This window comes from Spermophilus citellus (genome assembly GCF_964194105.1).
Source record: "Spermophilus citellus genome assembly, chromosome: 1".
Lineage (NCBI taxonomy): Eukaryota > Metazoa > Chordata > Mammalia > Rodentia > Sciuridae > Spermophilus > Spermophilus citellus.
In genome coordinates this window covers 168376029-168398844 of record NC_138182.1, presented here as the reverse complement: position 1 = coordinate 168398844, position 22816 = coordinate 168376029, and the positions used below count along the sequence as shown (strand labels likewise).

Genomic DNA, 22816 nt, shown 5'->3' with positions numbered 1-22816 from the left:
GTACAAATTCTCATCTTTTCTGCTTTGGTTCTTAAGTACTATAAGTACTTACTATGCACAAAGCATTGTGCTATATGTTATTCCTATCTGTAGAATAAATGATTATATAATAATATTTGCTATACTTTTAGGAATTAATATCCTTGGAGAGAAATTTTAGTTAAAAAATGGTACAATCCTACTATGCTTTTACAACTGCTAGAGTAATTTACATTTATTAAGAACTTCTGTTGTATGTACTCAGAAAAATCTGTAGCCAAATAGGATACATTCAACTCCCTTTAAAATTGCATTCTCTTAATTAACAAAAGAAAAAGCATTTTTATCACTTGCTAAAAAGAGAGAATAATTTGAAAAAACAATACTTTCATTCCATTGGGAACAAAGTTCAGTTGGAAACTAAAATGCAAATATTTTGTTTTTCTAGCTAAGAATGCAATTTCTAATTTCAGTTGAATGATATTTGTACCTTATTGAAGTTTGGCTCCTCCATCATAGAATTTTTGATGGTTTCATTGTTGTCCTCTAATGACTTCATCAAGAAAGAATAATCACATGACAAAGTAAAGATGAGATGTAACATGCAAAATACTGGGGATATTTTTAAAAATTATATTTTTAACCAATTTACTTAGAAAAGGACATGAATCTGCACTGTTATTCTTAAATTTCATACACTTTAAAAAAGTATGTGTGAATGTGCATTGAAAGGGAACAGGAAAACTTAACAGCTCATAACTCATTAACATTCACTACAAATTTTATCCTACAGCATTAAAATTTTTGCTTGCTCTTCAAATGCTGACATTTGAGCAAAATTGATTCTAAAGTACTTTATATTTAAAAATCCTGAACTACTGGTTCCAGATTACTATAAATTAAAAAAAAAACAAACTCTTTTTACAGATGCTAATATGTCTTATTTTCATAAAATATTTTATCTCGGGAAAACCTTCTGATTAGGAAATTTTAGTTTTACTTTTCTAATTGTTGCCTACTGATTTAGCCAGAAAGAGTCAAGAAGTTGCTAAAGGTGCATATCATTAAAAGGAGGTATTAGCACATTAATAATAATAATAATAGTAATAAAAGGTTCAAGACTTTAGTTCTTTTCAGAAAATGAAAGAAAACAGAAAAAAGGAATGGAACAAAGATAGCAGCTGTCAAGTTCCAAATTTTTGTAGGGAATATTTGCAGTCATCTGTACTTAATTTCCAAATAAGAACAAATAGGGAAGGGATTCTATTTTAAAATGCATGCACTAGTAAACTACATTATATAGGAAAAAGAAGAGATCTCAGGATACACCAGGGTTTTAAGGTCAGATGAAGAAAAGGTCAGATAAAGAAGCATATAAAGGAATAAAAAAAACAGCAGCAGTCTCAAAATCTTTCTCATCATCTTGCAACCAAAATATAGGGCCTGTCATATATTTATCTCCTAAACAGTTGAAAAGTCACAATAACTTTAATGTAATTACTATTTTATGAGACTAAGAGATGGAATGTAAATTTGTGAATAACAAAAATAGTCTATTCAACTTTCCAGAGAAGATTAAATAATTTTATACCATCCCTATAAAGTTCCTATTTAACTCCATCCAACCTGTTTTACTATATAATTTTTTTTCTTTTCACACTCCCTTTAATCAAAAGTCTCTTCAATCCTAGTTAGAATAAGTTATACTCCATGTTATATGTCAAAATATACTCTACTGTTCATGTATATCTAAAAAGAACAACAGAAATGTCTCTTCAAGATTATCACAATCAAGAATAACACAATAGGCAGCAACAACAAATTTCTCATAACTACACTGATTGAGCCAGTTAAATCTATTGTTCAAAAACATTGCAAAGTATAGGATGAAATAATCACTTTGCAGATAAAAACCCTAAAATTCAGAGAAAATATGTAGCTTACTGATAGTTACAAAGCTGTCAGTTCAACACTTATGGTCATGCTTTTATTAAAATAATTGCAATAAAAGTAATTTTAAAATTTTCCTAAGGTAATAATGAAGCTCCAAAGAAAACTAGAAATAAAATAATAAAGAAATTTAAATATGTGCAACTGTATTTATTACCTGCTATTCTTATACATTCTGGCTTGGTCTGTACCCTTAATAATTCTACTCCTGAATCAAAATTTACGTATTCATATTAAAAAGTGCACTAGAGAAAGTAGCAAGCAAACATGACTTTATACAGAACAATGCAGCAGTGCTTTTATATATCACATCAGAATGCTGTAACTTACATTATTTGAGAAAAAGATAAATTTAAAATAAAACATTATCTTTCCAATAAACCTATCTTTAATTAGTCTTATATTCTTCTCTAGTACATCCATTATTAATTTTATTTATCCAAACATTTTCTTGAACTGTTTTAGTGGTAAACTTACACACTAAACATCTTAGACATATTTCATATAAGTTTAAATTAACAAAATAAACAAAAATAACAAAATAAACTGTTTAACTAGACTTCATAAGAAAAGTCTTATAAGTCAGCAAGAATACTATATAATATTCTGTTTTCTGGCATGGTCAATTTGAATATATTTACAAAATCAGGTGAATAGTAAATAATAGCACGTACAGTTGCCTCCTGCAAATTAGTACTTAAATTGAGAGATGACAGAATATATGTGATTTTCCTTTTATTTAAGGTTTGATGTCATCTTGCTTTTTGATTACTTGTCTATTTTAAAGTCATATTCTATTTCCTTATTTTTTTCCTTCCATTTTAAAAACTGTAAAAGCTTACTTTCAGACTAGTTCAGTGCTACTCAAAATGTGGTCTATAGACTCTTTTTTTTTTTTTTGGACACTGAAGGGGATTGAACCCAGGGTACTTTACCTGAGCTATATCCCCAGTCCTTTTTATTTATTTTTTATTTCAAAACAGGGTCTCACTTAGTTGCCTTGCTAAACTGCTGAGGCTGGCCTTGAACTTGAGATTCTCCTGCCTCAGCCTCCCGAGTAGCTGGGATTACAGGTGTGCACCACCATGCCTGGCAGTTTTGAACTCTTTGCTACTGATTTACGGGAGATAAAGAATCGACTACATAACTATGTCTACTATTTAGTTCACCTGATATTTTTTAGTAGCGAAACTTTCTCAATGAAGGAAGCAAGATGTTCATTAAATTCAGATGCAAGTTCCCCCGTATTATCAGACTGGTACTTTTTAGTAGCACTGAACTAAATGACAAAAAAATAACCATTATGATGATAATATCAAAGTATAATCAACCAATTACAGTATAATTATAAGTTAATTTGAATTTGTAAAATTTTATTTAAGCATAATCTAAAGAATGAGTACATATTTAAAATGTTTTCAGTACAAAAACCAAGTTTCAATTAAACTTCTAACATACCTGGAACTATCACATGAAAATCAAAGGAAATTTCTACTTTGTTTTGTAAATAAGTGATTATCATAACTCAAAATACAGAAAAACAAGAGATACAGAATCTTAAATAATACCTATGAGGAAAAAAAAATCCTAAGTACATACAAATTAATTACTGTAAATTAAAGTGATTGATGAAAATAATTGCCTCTCTCATTTTGAATCACTTGACTAAGCATTAATTGCATATATTTATGATACAAAAATGTGTTTTAGAAAAACTATAAAATGTATCTCATTTTTAAGGTCTCAATGATAATATAAAAGATTTCTGTAATAAAATAGTAAAGAGGTTCTAACTTCTACAGACCTCATTTAGACATCGTTTCTTTGTGAATATATTTCTGATAAACGTTTCTTGAATTTCTTCTTGCTTCACCAAGTATTGCCAAAGCCTCTTCACAGATAATGCCAGATGATGTTTGGATCTACACAGAGATAGAAAATTTAATTATCCCCTTCAGACATTTCTAATTAACTTGACCACAATTCCTCGGTGCTATATGAATCCTTATAATAATAAATTAACTAGAACCACACCTATGATGTAGAGAAGCATCCATCAAGCTTTTTCTTTTTCTGTTTCTGGTACTGGGGATTGAACCCAGGGTAACTTTGTCATTGAGCTACATCCCTAGTACTTTTTATTTTTATTTTGAGAGAAGGTCTCACCAAGTTTTTTCAGGCCTCACTAAATTGCTGCAGATGGCCTAGAACTTGCAATTCTCCTACTTCAGCCTTCAGAGTTCAGGGGACTACAGGTGTGCATCATTGTAACAAGCCAACCAAGCATCAGACAGTAAATATTTCAGGTTTTGTGTGTCATATGGTTTTTATCAAAAGTACTCAACTCTGTCACTATAATGGGAAAGCAGCCAAACATTCAGACTGAGCAGCTCTAATTTGAAATGCTCCAAAATTCAAAATGCTCTGAGATCTGAAACTTTTTAGATGTTGACATTTTAAGTTTTGTATTTTGAGTTAGGGATGTTCAATGGTAAAGTCAATGCAAACATTCCAAAATACAAAAGATTCTAAAATCTGAAACACTTCTGGCCCCAAGCATCTTGGATAAGGGATACTCAACCTATAATATGCAAATGAAAATGGCATGGCTGTGATCCAATAACACTTTATTTTAAAAAGCAGGAGGAGGGCTCAATTTGGGCAGAGGGTTGGGCACAGTTTGCGGACCCCCAATCTAGGGACACAAGAGATAACAAAAATAGGTATGCATACCAGACAAGAACTAGAAAAACATCGACTGAAAGTGCTGTCTATGGACACATACCCACCCAACACTCTTTGTTACTGATCAGTAATAAGGTAAGAGCTTGTGCAAGAGCATAAACCAACTACAACATTAAGTAAACATACTGTTTAGTTCAGTAAATATTGTTTTTGTAGTAAGACTTTCTAGATAAAACAGGCACTGAAATGATTTATCTTTTGGTTCTTTCTCATCTCCTGGACAGTAAAACAGTTGATGAGTGGTTATTTTCAACAGTGTTGCTCTAAAGTAAGTATCAATACACTACAGCTCATAGGCCAAAACTAGCCTGCCCCATTAAAAAAAAAGTTTACTGGACCATAGCCAAATCAAAACATTTATGTATGGTATATGGTTGCTTTCACTCTACAATGGCAGAGCTAAGTAATTGTGACTAGCACATCCCAAAACTCTAAAATATTTACTATCTGAACATTCACAAGAAAAGTTTCCTAACTTCTGAACTACTGTAGACATTACACAAAGACATTCATATGAGCCTAGAACAGAAAATTAGATAGATCATAATATTTCTTTCTCTAAATACTACCTGACAACATTCTGATTTAGGAAAATTCATACCGCTCAAGCGGTAGCGCGCTCGCCTGGCATGCGTGCGGCCCAGGTTCGATCCTCAGCACCACATACCAACAAAGATGTTGTGTCCGCCGAGAACTAAAAAATAAATATTAAAAAATTCTCTTTCTCTCTCTCTCTCCCCTCTCTTTCTCTTTAAAAAAAAAAAAAGAAAATTCATACTTAAAAATAGTATTCATTGGGGCTGGGGATGTGGCTCAAGCGGTAGTGCGCTTGCCTGGCATGAGCAGGGCACTGGGTTCGATCCTCAGCACCACATAAAAATAAAATAAAGATGTTATGTCCACCAAAAATTAAAAAATAAATATTAAAAAATTCTCTCTCTTAAAAAAAAATATTATCCAAGGGAAAACCTACTTGAAAGGAGTGTTTGTAGGTTCCAGCAAAGCTTTGTGGCGCAGAATAGCAGGACCTGCAGACAAACTCTCTTCAGAGGTATGACTTGAGATATAATTTTGAGGTGGTCCACCATGGATTTCAAGTCTTCGAAGAAGAACTTGTTCCCAACATTGAAGAGTTTTCAGAACCGCATGACAAAGAGGTGAACTGACTGGAAGTTCTAAAAAGGGAAAACATAAGTGACTCATATTTATCTTCTGCAGTAAAATGCCATATTCAATTGTAGGAAAGACTGAGTTAAGCTATTAGCACATGTCAACATGTGAGATACAGACATAGAAATACAGGAGGTTGAAAAAAAATGACGTCAGAAATCTGTACAAGCATTTCAACTTTTTTTTTTTTTTTTTTTTTGCATTTCAACTTTACTGTCTCTGACTTTTTCACATGAAAAATGTATCTGAAGATCAGGAAAATATGTGTGAGAGAAAATTGTTTTAAACCTTTGTATCAGTTCTGTATGGCATATAAATTTAAGATTTGTTTAGAAAATGAAAATAAACAAAAATATTAAATAATACTTACCAAGAAACTCAGCACCTTTTTCTAAACTTCCATATTCCTGAGTCCTGAGCCTATTTTAACTACTTCTGTTATTTACCTCTCCATATCTACATAACGTGTTTATACTGTGTGCTCATGATTTTTAATTTTGTAAATGATCTACTCATTTATTACTAAAAATAAACTTTTCCTCCCCTTATCATAACATCATAAAAATTTGGTTAAATCAATATTTTAATATTATGCATTACAGGGCTGGGGATGTGGCTCAGCGGTAGCGCGCTCGCCTGGCATGCGTGCAGCCCGGGTTCGATCCTCAGCACCACATACAAACAAAGATGTTGTGTCCGCCGATAACTAAAAAAAAATAAAATATTAAAAAAAATTCTCTCTCTCTCTCTCTCTCCCTATCTCTTAAAAAATATTATGTATTACACATAAATAATATATAATACATATTTATCTTATATGTACTTGTCTATAATATATAAATATATGATCTCACATATATAAATGAAAAATACTTTTCACAGCTGAAACATTTGGTATACTATCATACCTCTTTCTCTCCTACACAACCATTTCTTCCTTTGTAGTTTACAAGCTTTGTGTTTGCTTAGTTTCTACATTGTTACCATTATTAAATCCCCCAACATTCAGAGAGCTATAATATAGTCTCATAATAGTTAATCATATCAGGTTCAGTGCTTCTGATTTCTTGGACATAGCCTTCCTCAAGCACCTAATTGCATGATAGGTACATTTATAGAGGGTTGGTTTTTCACAACAGGAAGTCTAACCTTTTCTCCACTATTTAAAAAAAGTATACAGAATAGTAAACTAAAGCAACGGCATCATTCGTTTATATTAAGATATTTATTACCTGCAAGATCATGACCTGCAAAGGGATAGAATGTCTTCAAATTGTTGAGAACCAATTGCACCATTGCCAATCGCATCAATGACCAACTAAAAACAAAGCAAAAATGGATACATTAAAGATTTGTGTAGGGATTTAGAAGGGTACAACATTTTGACCAGAAATCCACTATTAACATTTACCCTGAAGGTGTACCCCAACAAAACCAAAATAATTTAATAGATGCAGTTACTCATGTCAGGATTATCTACAATAGCAGAGGAGTAATAATAATCAAATTGTACTGGCTAAATAATGACCATTTTGAAATGTGAAATTTTAGGGTAACCATAAAAATCGAATAAATAAGGATCTCTATACAGATGCATTTGTTTACTTTTGCAAACAGAAGGGTGAATCAGAAACGTAAAAAAAGCGATTGAATGAAAACTAACAAAAGTGGTTATCTGTAGAGGGTATAAGGAAGAAATTTAAAAATATGAGACTTTTCATTTGACTTTTTATAAAAGAAATGTTTATAGTAGCTATCCTAATGAGTACAAGATGGTATCCTACCATGGGTTGAAGTGGAACACACTTATTTCTTAAAGAATTCACTTTTAAATATTTTTTGGGGGGTAAAATAACATATAATGTAACATTTACCATTTTAACCATTTTTAAGTGTAGAGTTCAACAGCAGTAAGTACATTCATATAGTTGTTCAACCACAACCAGCATCCATTTTCAAAACTCTTTTCATTTTACAAAACTAAAACTTTATATTCATTTAACGATACCTGCTCATTGTCCAGGCCCTGACAACCTCCAACTGTCAGTCTCTAAGCGTTGACTCATCTAAGAATAACATGTAAGTAGAATCATACACTATTTACTGTTTTATGACTGGTTTATTTCATTTAGCACAATGTTCTTAAGATTTATCCATGTTGTAGCATTTGTTAAAATTTCCTTCCTTTATAAGGCTGAATAATTTTCCACTATATGTACAATATCAAATTTTGCTTATCCATTCATCTGTCAAGAAACATTTGGATTGTTTCTACTGGCTGGTGACTATGAGTAATACTACTATAAACATGGACGTACAAAAATTAGCTTCAGTGCCTGCTTTCAATTCTTTTAAGTATACACTCAAATGGAATTGCTGAATCATATGGTAATTCTATTTTTTTAATTTTTTGAGGAACTACTATTCCATTTTTGACAGTGGCTGCACTATTTTATATTCCTACCAGAAGAGAACAAAGGTTCTAATTACTCCCCATTTCTGCCAACATCATTATTTGGATATTTTTTATAGTAGCTATCCTAATGAATACAAGATGGTGCCCTACCATGCGTTCGATTTTCATGTGTTTTTTGGTCATTCTTGGGAGAAATGTTTATTCAAATCCTTTGGTCATTTTTTTAAAAATACATATTTTTTTTTTTTAGTTATAGGGGGACACAATATCTTAATTTTATTTGTTTATTTTATGTGGTGCTGAGGATCGAACCCAGCGCCTCACACATGCTAGGCGAATGCTCTACCTCTGAACCACAACACCAGCTCCCGGCCATTTTTTAATTGGGTTGTTTTTTGGTTTTGAGTTATACTTTGACTTCAGAGTCATGTAAATGTTTTTCATATTGAAAAAGTAAACTTAGCATAAAAAATCGAATACACCAATAAATATGTCAAATTAATTTTTCACAAAGAAGTATTTCACTCTCATTCTCTTCATCAGCATGGCTAAGGGTCTGTCAATTTTATTTATTTTTTCAAAGAACCAACTTTTTGTTCTGTCAATTTTTTCAATTGTTTCTTTTATTTCAATTTCATTGATTTCAGCTCTGATTTTAATTATTTCCTGTATTCTGCTGCTTTTGGTATTGGTTTGCTCTTCTTTTTCTAGGGCTTTGAGATGCAGTGTTAAGTCATTTATTTGTTGACTTTTTCTTCTTTTAAGGAATGAACTCCATGCAATGAACTTTCATCTTAGTACTGCTTTCATAGTGTCCCAGAGATTTCGATATGTTGTATCTGTGTTCTCATTCACCTCTAAAATTTTTTAAATCTCCTACTTGATGTCTTCTATAACCCATTGTTCATTCAGGAGCATATTATTTGGTCTCCAGGTGTTGGATTGGATTTTATTTCTTATTTTACCATTGATTTATAATTTCATTCCATTATAATCTGATAGAATGAAGGATATTATCTCTGTTTTATATTTGCTAAGAGTTGCTTTGTGGCACAGCATATGGTCTATTTCAGAGGAGGATCCATGTGCTGCTGAGAAGAAAGTATATTCTCTCACTGAAGAATGGAATATTCTATATATGTCAGTTAAATCTAAGTTATTGGTTGTATTATTAAGTTCTATAGTTCTTTGTTCAGCTTTTGTTTGGAAGATCTATCTAGTGATGAAAAAGGTGTGTTTAAGTCACCCACAATTACTGTTGTGGTCACTTGACTCTTGAACTTCAGAAGAGTTTGTTTGATGAACATAGCTGTTCCATTGTCTGAGGCATATATATTTATAATTTTTAAGTCTTGTTGGTGTATGGTTCCCTTAAGCAGTAACGTAGTGTATTTCTTTATCCTTTTTGATTAACTCTAGTTTGAAGTCTACTTTATTTGATATGAGGATGGAAACCCCTGCTTGCTTACACAGTCCATGTGAGTGATATGATTTTTCCCAACCCTTCACCTTCAGTCTGTGAATGTCTTTTCCTATTGGGTCATCCAATCTGCTAGTCTACGTCTTTTGATTGGTGAGTTTAGCCCATTAACATTCAGGGTTATGGATCAAGGACTTAGCAGAGATCCTGTGTCTAATAGAAGAAAAAGTAGGCCCTAATCTATATCATGTGGGATTAGGCCTTAACTTCCTTAATAAGACTCTTGTGGCACAAGAATTAAAATCAAGAATCAATAAATGAGATGGACTCAAACTAGGAAGTTTCTTCTCAGCAAAAGAAACAATCTGTGAGTTGAATTGAGAGCCTACATCTTGGGAGCAAATCTTTACCCCTCACACATCAGATAGAGCACTAATGTCTAGGGTATATAAAGAACTCAAAAAGCTAAACACCACAAAAACAAATAACCAAATCAATAAATAGGCCAAGGACCTGAACAGACACTTCTCAGATGATGATATACTATCAATCAACAAATACATGAAAAAATGTTCATCACTAGCAATTACAGAAATGCAAATCAAAACCACTCTAAGATTTCATCTCACCCCACTCAGAATGGCAGCTTTTATGCATACAAACAACAATAAGTATTGACAAGGATGTGGGGAAAATGGTACACTCATTCACTGCTGGTGGGACTGCAAATTGTTGTAGCCAATATAGAAAGTAGTATGGAGCTTTCTTGGAAAATTGGGAATGGAACCACCATTTGACTCAGCTATCCCTCTCCTCAGTCTATACCCAAAGGACTTAAAACTAGCATACTACAGGGACAAAGTCACATCAATGTTTACAGGAGCATAATTCACAATAGCTGAACTATGGAACCAACCTAGATGACCTTTAATAGATGAATGGATAAAAAAATGTAGCATATATACACAATGGAATATTTTTTTTTAAAGATAGAGAGAGAAGAGAGAGAAGAAGAGAGAAGAAAGAAGAGAGAATTTTTTAATACTTATTTTTCAGTGTTCGGTGGACACAACATCTTTATTTTATTTTTATGTGGCGCTGAGGATCAAACCCAGCGCCCTGTGCATGCCAGGCGAGCACATTACCACTTGAGCCACATCCCCAGCCCACACAATGGAATATTACTCAGCAATAGAGAATAAAATCATGGCATTTGCAGGTAAATGGATGAATTTAGAGAACATAATGCCAAGTGAAGTTAGCCAATCCCAAAAAACCAAATGCTGAATGTTTTCTTTGATATAGGGAGGCAGATTCATAGTGGAATAGGGAGAGGGAGCATGGGAGAAATAGATGTCCTCTAGATAGGACAGAGGGGTTGGAGGGGAAGGGAGGGGAATGGGGTTAGAAATGATGGTGGAATGTGATGATCATTATCATCCAAAGTACATGTATGAAGACATGAATTGGTGTGAATATACTATGTATACAACCAGAGATATGAAAAATTGTGCTCTATATATGTGTAATAAGAATTGTAATGCATTCCACTGTCATATATTAAAAAAACTCCAGAATTTTTTATATATATATATATATATATATATATGTATGTGTATATATACTTACATATATATATATATATATATATATAGTGTGTGTGTGTGCATTTGTGTATATATATATTGTTTCAATAAAATATAGAAATAAGAGAAAAATAAAGAAGTATTTCCCTGTCCCTGACACATTTACTTCTTTTCAAAATTTATATTAACATATTTTGTCTGTATAAATTATATATATATATTATTTCAGATGTAAGCAACACATCAAGAAACAAGATAACACTAGTTACTCATGAATGTATGAATAATGCACCACTGGAGCTAGGAATCAGTGTTTTGAACATTTATGATTTTTATAATATTTGAAAACATTTTTAAGATAGTACTTATTGACATAGTACTAATGTTTTCCTGAAAAAGCAATAGATTTTCAAAGCTAAAATTGTGGGACATAGGAACCCAAAAGAAAGGGATAATGTGAGAAGATCTGTGAGGAGTAATGAAATTATAGATAGTCTCCTCATGTAAAGTCAAGTTAACTGACACCGGTTGTGATGGTGCATGCCTGTAATCCCAGTGGTTGGGAGGCTTAGTCAAAAGGTCTTAGTTCAAAGCCAGCAACTTAGTGAGGGCCTAAGCTACTTAGTTAGACCCTGTCTCAAAATTAAAAAAAAAAAAAAAAAAAAATTAAAGGGCTGGGGATGTGGCTCAATGGTAAAGTACCCTCTGGGTTCAATCCCTAGTACCAAAAGAAAAAAAAGTTTAACTGATAAATTATGTTGAAGGGAAGCAATTTAACAATTTCAACTATAATTTAAGAAATGTGTTAGTGTACTAATTTATAAAGCACATGTATTATTTTCAAAAATATCATATAAGCCAGGATGATTTTTAAAAGAAGATTAAAATGTAATATTACATACCTATATGAATTTGAATTAGAATGCTCTTGGAGATGAAAATCTGAAGCTAAAACATTATCATTATCATCATCATCATCACCATCACTTTCCAGGCTCTCCTCTGAATCATATTCAGCTTTACTTTGGGAAGGTGGTAGGAAAGGCTGAAACAATCAAACAAAAATCACACAATTGGTTAACCAAATATCTTATTTGATACATTCAAACATATAACTTAATAGTAACATAACAATTCATCCCATTTGTAGATGGTTCATCATAAGTCACTAGTATTTGCAATACTATGCCTGTGGTATCACTTTAACACAATTTCCTTACTTACTCATTGAATCAACAAAAAAATTTTTAAGTATACGTTATGTGCCCATTAAAGATTTATGTAGGGATTTAAAAAAGTACAAGAATAGGATAGTATAAGAATTTTTAGGATAGATGCTTCAACTGTCTTCACAGAGCTTACTTACACTGTAGTGGTAAAGACAAGGAAGAAACAGAAAACTAAGTAAAAATTATATTAAGCCCTACAAAGGAAAAAAAAATTTGTTGAGTGCTTGCCTAGCATGTTCAAGGTGCAAGGGCCCAGGTTCAATCCTCATTACCACAAAGGAAAAAAAAAAGGAAAAAAGAATTGAGATGGAGAACATAAGCTGATCATGAAAGTTGAAGACTTCTTTGAAAAGTGGCATTTAAATTTGGCCTGACAAACAAAAAGGAATAAATCATATAATAAGAGAAAATGAAAGCACTTTAGGTAGCAGAAATACCACTTAGAAAGGCTGTACTTGTGAAAGAGTTGGTATGAACAAAAGCAGTTTCACCAAAGGCTGCTAAACAATTGGATAAGTGTTGGAAGAAAGGTTTAAGAGAATAGCAGGTGACAGCTCTGGCAGGGTCTTGTAGGTCACAATAAAGGAGTATAATGGGTTGCCACTAATGCCTTTTAGGCAGAGAACAGGAATTGAGACTTATAATCTAATGATATCACTATGACTACACTCTTAGGAGAAAAATGACAATGGCAAGAGTAGAAATGGAAACAACAGCAACTAATCCAAGAATTGGCAGCTCACATATAGGTATTAGGAATAGAGCTGTAGAGAAATAACAGACTCAAGTTGTGTTCAACATATTTGGAAAATAAGAAAAAAGGAAAAACAATGATTTCTGGGCTTCTAATTTGAACAACTTTAAGGATGAAGATTTAGGAGAAACAAAGCTTGATGAGACTGACTTCAAGGCAACGGGAAAGAAGAATTTCTAAAGAGCAAGTGGTATGTTGGTTAAATGTCGCTAATAATAATAAGTCAGATAAAATGATAATGAAAAAAAATTTGTTATATTTCACATGGATGTCACCTGCCACTCAACAAAAATAGTTTCAATGTGGTAACTGGATTGAAAGCATACAATGAGTTATTACAAAAAGGAAATAATGTAAGGCAGTAGAAAAGAAAATATGTATGTTGTTTTAGAAAGTAGCAAAGTAGCAGAAAAAGTGTTAGGGTCGAAGTAGGTGTTTAGAAGTATAGATACTATAGCATAATTCTGATGGTTAAAGAGCCAATAAAGAACAGAAGTACTGAAGATGTGAGAACAGAGGAAAAAAGAATAGGATTCAGAACAAAACTGGAGGAAATGGTCTTTGATAGGAAGGACTCTACCTCCATCATAATAGGAGAAAAGAAAAGATGGTAAACCAGTGTAGTTTGATTACATGGTTCTCAATGACTTATAAAGTGATGCAAATTATGAGTGAGGAACTAGAGAGTTAGGTTAGTCATACAGCACCTGCCTAACTTGCACTTCTGAGGCCCTGGGTTCAATCTTCAGCACCATCTGGGGTGGGTGGGAAATAGCAAGGAGACAATGGAATAGGAGATGTAGGAAGTTTAAAAAGTTATTGGCTTAAGGGAAATGCAACACAGCATGCAGGGTGGAACTTCTGGAATAGCTGAGTAAGGAAGTTTTCAAAAACAAGCACAGCAAATTGACCAAATGCACATAGTACACAGAAGATTTAAGAAAATCTACTGAATCTGAATAAAACCAAGAGAATCTGGCATGTTGGTGGAGCCACTCCTTTTTCGTCTCAAGATGGGGTTAGCTTTAAAATTTCATGTCCATGGGCATTATCAAAAACAACAGATACCTCAGACTCAAATAATTAGGGACGATTAACATCTCAACTAGCCTTTGGTTGCAACATTGACTGGAACAGGGCAGATCAGCCATAAATTTAACAAGGAAATCCAGGAACAAGACAGTTAAATAAAGTCTTGCTAAATATAATCCTGTATCTTTCAAAAATCAAAATGAAATAAAGACATTCACAGATAAAATGCTTTCTAAACATTTGTTCAATTAACAAATGACTCTGCAAAAGGCAATGAAGAACAAAGAGGCAAACACTCCTTTCATTACCTAAATCATGAATCATGTTGGCTATAAAAAAATAAAATAAAATAAAAGGTTTTGTGGCCTGGGCTTAGTGTCATCCGAGAATAGTTAGATGCAATTAATACATGGCAGTAAAAAGAACATCTAGAAGTTTAAGACATGAAGAATTTGTCTAATCAGATGAAAGGCAGAAGGTAGGTAGTCCTTGCTTTGTACAGTAACACAGTACTATATGCTGGGTGTGGTAGTATACAACTATAATCCCAGCTAGTTGGCAGACTGAGGCAGGAAAATCACAAGTTTGAGGCCAGCCTCCAAACTTAGTGAGACCTTGTATCAAAATAAATAATTTTTTAAAGGGCTGGGGGTGTAGCTCAGTGGTAGAAGGCCCCTGGGTTCAATCCCCAGTATCCAGGTTAGGGGTGAGAGATATTATGCAAACAGAAATCATACAATACATCTTAAAAATCAATGGGGAGGCTGGGGATGTGGCTCAAGCGGTAGCACGCTCGCCTGGCATGTGTGCGGCCTGGGTTCGATCCTCAGCACCACATACAAACAAAGATGTTGTGTCCACCGAAAAACTAAAAAATAAATATTAAAAATTCTCTCTCTCTCTTTAAAAAAAAAAAAAAATCAATGGCAATAATCACAAGTGTTCTGTGACCTTTAAAGATATTTGTCAAAACACTAAAAGTTCTTACTGTTGGGTATAAATGTATAAAAAACATTTTATAAAATAGGAAAGCATTAAGTAAATTATCATTTAAATATTAGAAATATTAAGAAGTGTTTCATATTTAAGAAGCTTCCCAAGGATATATATAGTATAGTTTGAATAGTGTTTGCCTTCTTCTGACTCTATAACTTATAAAGCAACCATCTTTTCTATACTTTAGAAATTGTCATATAATTTATAAGTTTGTGTCAGCTTCTAGTATTTTACTTTCTACTTTTAATGTTATATATCTCTTTAATGTGGAGGGGTTTGTTGCTGGTTGGTTTATTTATTTTTGTCAACACTACTATCTTTGGAACATTTTCATCCTTCCTCACAACTTCCTATATTTATATTGATAAGTTTATCCCCACTAAATTCCTGTCTGTATATCTGCACTCTTTCAAATGGCAGCAATGTCAACATTTCCAGTTTTATTTTCTTGACTTTCCTTTTTTAATATTTTTTTTAGTTGTAGTTGGACACAATGCCTTTATTTTATTCATTTTTCTGTGATTCTGAGGATCGAACCCAGCACCTTGCACATGCTAGGCGAGCGCTCTACTGCTGAGCCACAACTCCAGCTCCCCTATTTTCTATAATTCCATTTATGTTGAATTTCAATTTTATTCTCAGCACTATTACTCTTTTTTGTTTGTTTGTTTCACTTTCATTTCAGTTGATCAGTTCCCTCTTTGTTATCTAATTTTGTAAAATATCACGAGTTTATCTTGGGAGACAAAAAAAAACAACTACATACTGTGCTATGTGTGAACTGAATAATAGTGTTAAATGATTAATCACTGACAAAATTCAAAAGAATTGAATTGACTGTTTCCTGATCATGAGATTTTCCTGTTATTTACATACTATTCGGTGAAATAAAGAGATAACAGGAGAATTTATACTTCATGCAATTATTCTCATTTATTCATACTACTGTAAATTAAATTTGAATCATGTTATTGAGGTAATGTTATTCAGCTCAACACTGGTGCTGAAATTTGTATCTGTCAAAACAACATGGGACTGTCTGTAGTATTAAAAAAGAATGAGGAGCTAGGGATATATCTTAGTGGTAGAGCACTTGCCTAGAATGAAGGAGACCCTGGGTTTGATCCCCAGCACTGGGGAAAAAAAAAGAAAAGAATGAGCATGGTGATAGATGATCAGGGCACTTCTCATGATCTTTATTCTTAAATCCCTATCAATCACATTAACAATGAAGTGTTAACTAAGTTCTTTTTATTTAACAACTTTATTTAAAATACTGAAATCATAATTTATGAAAAACCACCTTCAAACTTATTTATACACAAACACACATAGATAAAACAAACATTATAATAAGTATTTTAGTATTTTTTTTAAATGTAGCCTGATACAAAAAAAAAAAAAAAAAAAAGATCTTCTAAAGTACTGTAGAAAGATATCTGGAAGCACCAACAAGTACACTTATTTTAAACACCTTTATTTCCATTTCATCATGTAATTATTGATCTAGACAGTACTTTTATTACCTTGGCAATGAAATAGTCCCAGATACTGAGTTCAGGTGGGATGAACTTCTCTTTGACTGTCAATGACTCCTGGCTTACTGGTGGTGAGGAGGAGGTCAGTGGGGCAGATTCTCTGCAAGATATTTTTGATGGCCTAAAACGTTTGTTCTGTTTTTCTCCTTCTTCAACTAATGAAGAAACTAAGAAGAAAAAGTATTATTAAAGTAAGTACTATTTTCATTGTAGTTATTTCACCTAAGTGTAACTACAAATAAGCATATACCAAAAACACCAAGATATGATTATGAAAGTATAGAGCAGATAAGAAAATAGGTAAGGGAAGTGAGCCAAAAAACTCTTTGTATAGAAACCTCTGCTTTTATCTAAATTCTTTGAATGCTGATTTATCAACTGTATATAGAGGATAATAGGATATAATGTCTGTTTGTAAGCAGGTCCACAATTTATCTATAAACATGGAAGGAAATTTACTATACCCATCTACTTGGAGGTTTTTTGTTTTGTTTTGTTTTTTGTTTTTTGGTGTGTGTCAGGGGAATGAAGTGGGTGGCTTTCTGGGGATTGAATCCAGGGTCCCATGCGTGCTAAGCACATGCTCTACCATTGAACTACCACGCTCCCCAGCCACAACTTTGTTTTTTAAAGCACATGATGGAATGTCAATATTAATTAAAGGGAACAATTCATTTTTGAGATCTTCAATAATCACTTGGCATTATATCTAATATAAAACTACATTTTTCACTAAAAAAATTAAAAATTTGAGTATCATGATTACTTATTTAAACTGTTTCACACCCTTGGAAATGGTTCAGAGATGGAATTTTCTAGTCAATGGAAATACAAAGAATAAAGAGAAAATACAATCTTTACTGTTTTACTTTCTGAACATTCTTCATAATTAGTAAGTATTCTACTCTAGAACCCTAAAGACATTAGCATTAAAAAAGTCTTGACAAATTTTTAATCAACACTAAGTCATAAGAGGCAAAGTGGTGGAACTCTTGCCTAGCATGCAAGAGGCCCTGAGTTCAATCCCCAACACAAGCAGCAAATAACTTGTAGAGAATCAAGTATTTTGTAACATATAGCAAATAATTCACATTATAGGCATACCAATATTCTTCAATGGTTCCAATGAGATTTAACTTACCTCCCAACAGGGATATAAAATTCGTACTGTAATACAATGTTTTATTGCTTAAAGCTACTCAGCTTGCAGACACAGCATGCACATGCAAATATATCAATCTACAGTCAAGCTCTGAGTTTAGTACAGTAATTTGGTTATTTCAGAAAACAAGAAAGATTTTTAAAAATGTTAGTATTCTAAGAATATAAATAGTGGTATCATTATTACTTAATCTTTCAAATTACTTTAAAAATACTTATCATATTAAATGTGTAAATTTTTCTTTGTTCTTAATATCTGATAATCAAAATCAAGTTTCCAATATACCTACTAACACACATCCTAAAGACAAAACTGAAGAGGAACCTGTATGTAGAGTTTATGAACTATAAGGGGGATGGAGAGGTTAAAAAGTGGCTAAAGAAAAATGACGCCATACATGGGGAAATGTCAGACAACTAAGAAAAGTTCTGACATAAATTTAAAAAGTGCATTTCTCAGTTGCTTTTGTACATAGAAAGTAGTTCCAAAAGCAGGCTTTCATGTCAAGATTATAGACTATGGAGACTAATATACCTTCCTTCCCTTACGAAACTTTTTTTACCCTCAGCACATTCTATACTGTTTTTCTTAGAACTGTTTTGAGGTTTTTTTCAGAGTAAAAGAAACTCTTAAAAAACCTCAAAACAGAAATGGAGAAATGATTAAGAGGCTATGTCTAAGGAAAGATTCCTCAAGGAATGGGAATGAGAAGTATTAGACAAATAAGAATGATAATGCTGCTTTTTGTAATAAGTTCTACTGTACTACTTGATTCACTAACACACATATATTACTGTGATTAAAATTCAAACGTAATAGGAAAGTTATTGTCAATATTTCTAATTTCAGTTTACTATTGTAAAACAGACACAATGAAATTAATATTCTGACTATACATTCAAATATTGTTTCTTTAAAAACTGAACTTAATCAGCAGAACCATCTCACTCTCTACTTTTCAATCAAATCCTACTGAGTGTGAGAGGTAAATGAAACTTCAGGGGGCATATCATCCTGGACCTTCAAATATAGCCCTGATAGATAGGGAGAAGGTAAATTACTTAACTGATGGTTGAAAATATTTTATGTTGAGAGAAATACAGATATAGACAATATAAATGTCATGTAGTTAAAGTTTATGATAAAATAGATTTCATATTCATTCCTTGCTTTCAACAAAACAAATCAGTCTAAATCCTCAATCTCAGGTATATATTCACTTTCTTTTATCACTGGGGCACTTCAGGTAAAAAGGGTAAGTATAAATGTATATGAACACAAATTAAGTAATTAATTAAAAACAAATAATTAAAAACAAATCCTCAAAATTAAATGTATAACACTTTTACAAGTAAACTTCAAAGATTTCAAAAGAGAAAAGATTAAAGAAGCAGTGAATTAAAGGTATTCTTTGATCTTCAAAGAATAAGGTTAATGACATTAAAAAAAAAAAAGTCTAACATATGATACTATCCAGATATTAGAAAGCTTGTTTGATTCTCAGGATTTTCCCAGAATCATTACATGTACATTACCTTGTATCTTGAAGTGTTAAAACGAGGAAAAAAAATATTTTGTCAGTGTTTCATATCAGACCAATAATATGACATATAAATATGCATATATTAGGGGATTGCTCAGTAATGTTTTGTGGACAGGATTATGTAATTAGAAGTCCAGAGATCACTGTTCTACAGTATTACTCAGTTTTCAATCACTCAAAGGGCCACAATATTGTTCTATCTGTAAGATTTCAGCTCAAACTCAACAAATTTTATTGAAAATTTGAATGGAACTTATACATTCAGTGGAATATTACTCAGCCTTAAAAAGGAGGAAAATTCTGTCACATGCTACAAATGGATAAACCTTGAGGATGTTATGCTAAATAAAATAAGCCAGTCACAAAAAGAAAAATGCTGTATAATTACACTTATATGCATTATCTAAGATAGACATATTTCTGGAAACAGAAACTAAGAAGGTGATTATAAAAGTTCAGGGGCAAGACAAAAAGGAGAGTTGTTGAATGGATATAGTTTCAGATTTTGCAAGATGAAAAAGTTCTGAAGATCTGTTTCACAACTATGTGAATATATTTAACACTACTAGTCATACACATAAAAAAGTTAACATGGCAAATTTGATGTTTTTTTAATCTTAATTTACATCAGACTAAAGAAAAAAATATATATGTATAGAATTAGGGCTAGGGATGTAGCTGAGTAGTAGAGCACTTGCCTGCCATATGTAAGGCCTTGGATTTGATTCCCAGTACACCTCACTCCCCAATTAGAATGAAGGAAATACAAAAAAGTCATTTTGCTGCAGGAGTTGGGACTGCCAAAAATATTAGAAAACAAGGTTGGGAGAAAGATAATATGTTCAATATCAGAAATATTAAATGAAGTCTAGGTAAGATAGGTATTTCTTTTTGTTTAATGTTATACAAAAACTTAGATTTGTCATCTAGTTTTAGGAATAAAATTTCTGTAAAAGTCTAGAACTGTGCATTTGCTAGAGAGTCAACCTTTGTGCTTTCTCTACCCATATTATATAAGAATTTGTCTTCTCTAATTTTATAAAATTAATGAATGGAATGCTTTTTAAACTTAAATTTGTATTATACAGCCCTCACACAAAATACATTTGAGACACTAACAAAAAAATGTATTCCCTTCCCTAGGAAAATTACATATTCTTTTGTTGTCAATCTTTTAACAGTTCTTGATAATAAATCACCAGTTTAAAAGTGGTTGGCATGTTTGATTTTATATATATGTGTGTGTGTGTGTGTGTATTTTTTTTAAAGATTTCTTTTTTATTTGTAGATGGACACAATACCTTTATTTTGTTTGTTTACTGTTTTATGTGGTACTGAGGATCAAACCCAGTGCCTCAAACATACTAGTTGAGCACTTGCCACTGAGCCACAACCCAGCCCTATTCAACTGTATCTTAAATACCAATTTTAAATATGAAGTCTTACCTTTCTGGTCAAGAAATTTTGCTATTTTGCTAAAGGAATGACAGCAACAACATGTGATAATCACGAAATACAGAATATAATATGTGATAATCACTGAATACTAAACTTTTATCTTTATACAAGTTTTACAGGAAAAAGAAAATACGGATTTTCTGATCTACATTTATCATAAATAATAAAATGCTAAAAATATAGTTTAAAATGTCTTTAGAATACCTGTCATTAGCAGCCTCATAGTTAAAAAAAAACTTATGCTATGTTTACTGCAAATAAAATATTCATTTTATATTTCATTCTTCACTTTGTAGACAAAAGTCATTACTATAAATTTGTAAGACAATTTACAATTCTTTTAATTGCAAATAATCACCAATGCAATAAATATTATTAAAATAAAAGAAAAATATTTTGTTTTGCTTTACAGTATGCAATAAAAAGCAAAAGTATGGATTTCTAACTGTTATCCAAAAACAAAAATATATTTTTTAAAAATTTCTATTTGTTTAGCCAATGCTCTACTTCATAATTAACCATATGACAAACTTATTAAGAACTCCATGTACATACATATCACCTGTAATACAGTTTAGTTAGAAAAATCTAATTTTATTATTTAAAATTCACAAAAATAAGATTTAAACTTAGACTAATTTATATGTTAAAATTTTCATTAAGAATTCTGCTCTGCCAAGCTACAATCTAGTAAAATTTATCATTTTCTTAAATTAAAAAGCTTGTGTTTAAATATTATGTCTCTAAAATAATTGGTGCATTAAGTATATGACAGACACATAAAGAAAAAAAAATAATTTAATTCATGAGACCATTATTGCAAAGAAAAGAATTTATATTAGAAGGGAAAAACAAATGCTGACTTTCAAATTCTTGTATTAGTACCAAGCTTTTGAAAACACTTTTTAGAAAACAGACGTTTAGGGGTTCTAAACAAGTAGTTCATCTTCAATACACAATACTTTGATACTAACAGGATTTTTAGGAAAATGAAATATTCCAGACTTGTCAGTTTTCATTTGATAAAATTTAAAAGCCAAAAATTTTATGTTAATTTTGACCAAATTCAGAACCACTTTTCTAAATATGTTATTTCATCCTCTTGGTCAACAATGTATATTGATCACTATTTAATGCAATGAGACCCTTAGGATATCAAGATTATATTTTATAATAATCCATACCTGCAGGGCTGCTTACATATAATCTAAAATTTATCAGCTGCAGGGTTGTGTTGGTGTGTTTTTTTTTTTTTATTTTTTGTTGGTGTGTTTTCAGAATGTAATAATGCCTTCAAAAACTGAGATTTCAGAATTTTACTTCATACTGAAAATCACTACTGCTGGTCTTTTATCTTGTTTGATTTTCAACAGTCAGATTCTCTCTCCATAGCTTTTACAAGATCTGCTTCACAAAACTGCTGTTTCTAATTGCCATTACTACCTTCACTATCACTGTCTCCCTTCTTATTCCCTCTCCCTTCCTCCCTACCCTTTCTTCTCTCTGACTAGCTCCAACAAGTCTTTTTAGCTTTATCCTTTAATGGGTAAACATGTTTTTTTTTTCCTGGTTAAAAAAAAATGATAAATCACATCATTCATGTTTTCTTTAAGTGCTCCTACAGTTATATGCATGACTGCTTGTATTTAAAATAAGTTTCTGGGTTCTCAAAGACAGATGAACACCAAAACCTGGATGTGACTACAATCAGCCTTACCACTAAGTAAACATGTTTATTTGGCTATCATGTTTCCCAAAACAAGATGTTAAACAGATGCAAATAATTTCTGGTCACTTGATATTTTTTATTATTTGAGATTCAGTTAATGGTAGGATAT

The 22816-nt window shown here is 31.9% G+C and overlaps 1 protein-coding gene across 6 annotated transcripts in view; it reads right to left on the bottom strand.

Moving 5' to 3' along the window:
* The window catches only part of DMXL1 (Dmx like 1), a 164179-nt gene that overhangs the window by 39779 nt on the left and 101584 nt on the right, over positions 1-22816 (bottom strand). For 4 of the 6 annotated variants that reach the window (XR_014019041.1, XM_081268583.1, XM_081268580.1 and 1 more), the window contains 6 exons: positions 16804-16982; positions 12169-12311; positions 7077-7162; positions 5648-5849; positions 3734-3851; positions 470-532 (listed from right to left, as the gene is read on the bottom strand). Coding sequence is in view for 4 of the 6 variants with exons in the window: in XM_081268583.1 (XP_081124709.1) it covers positions 470-532; positions 3734-3851; positions 5648-5849; positions 7077-7162; positions 12169-12311; positions 16804-16982 (791 nt within the window). In the remaining 2 variants the exon portion in view is untranslated. The remainder of the gene's footprint in view (positions 1-469; positions 533-3733; positions 3852-5647; positions 5850-7076; positions 7163-12168; positions 12312-16803; positions 16983-22816) is intronic. The other 2 variants (XR_014019040.1, XM_081268582.1) reach the window with 1 other exon arrangement.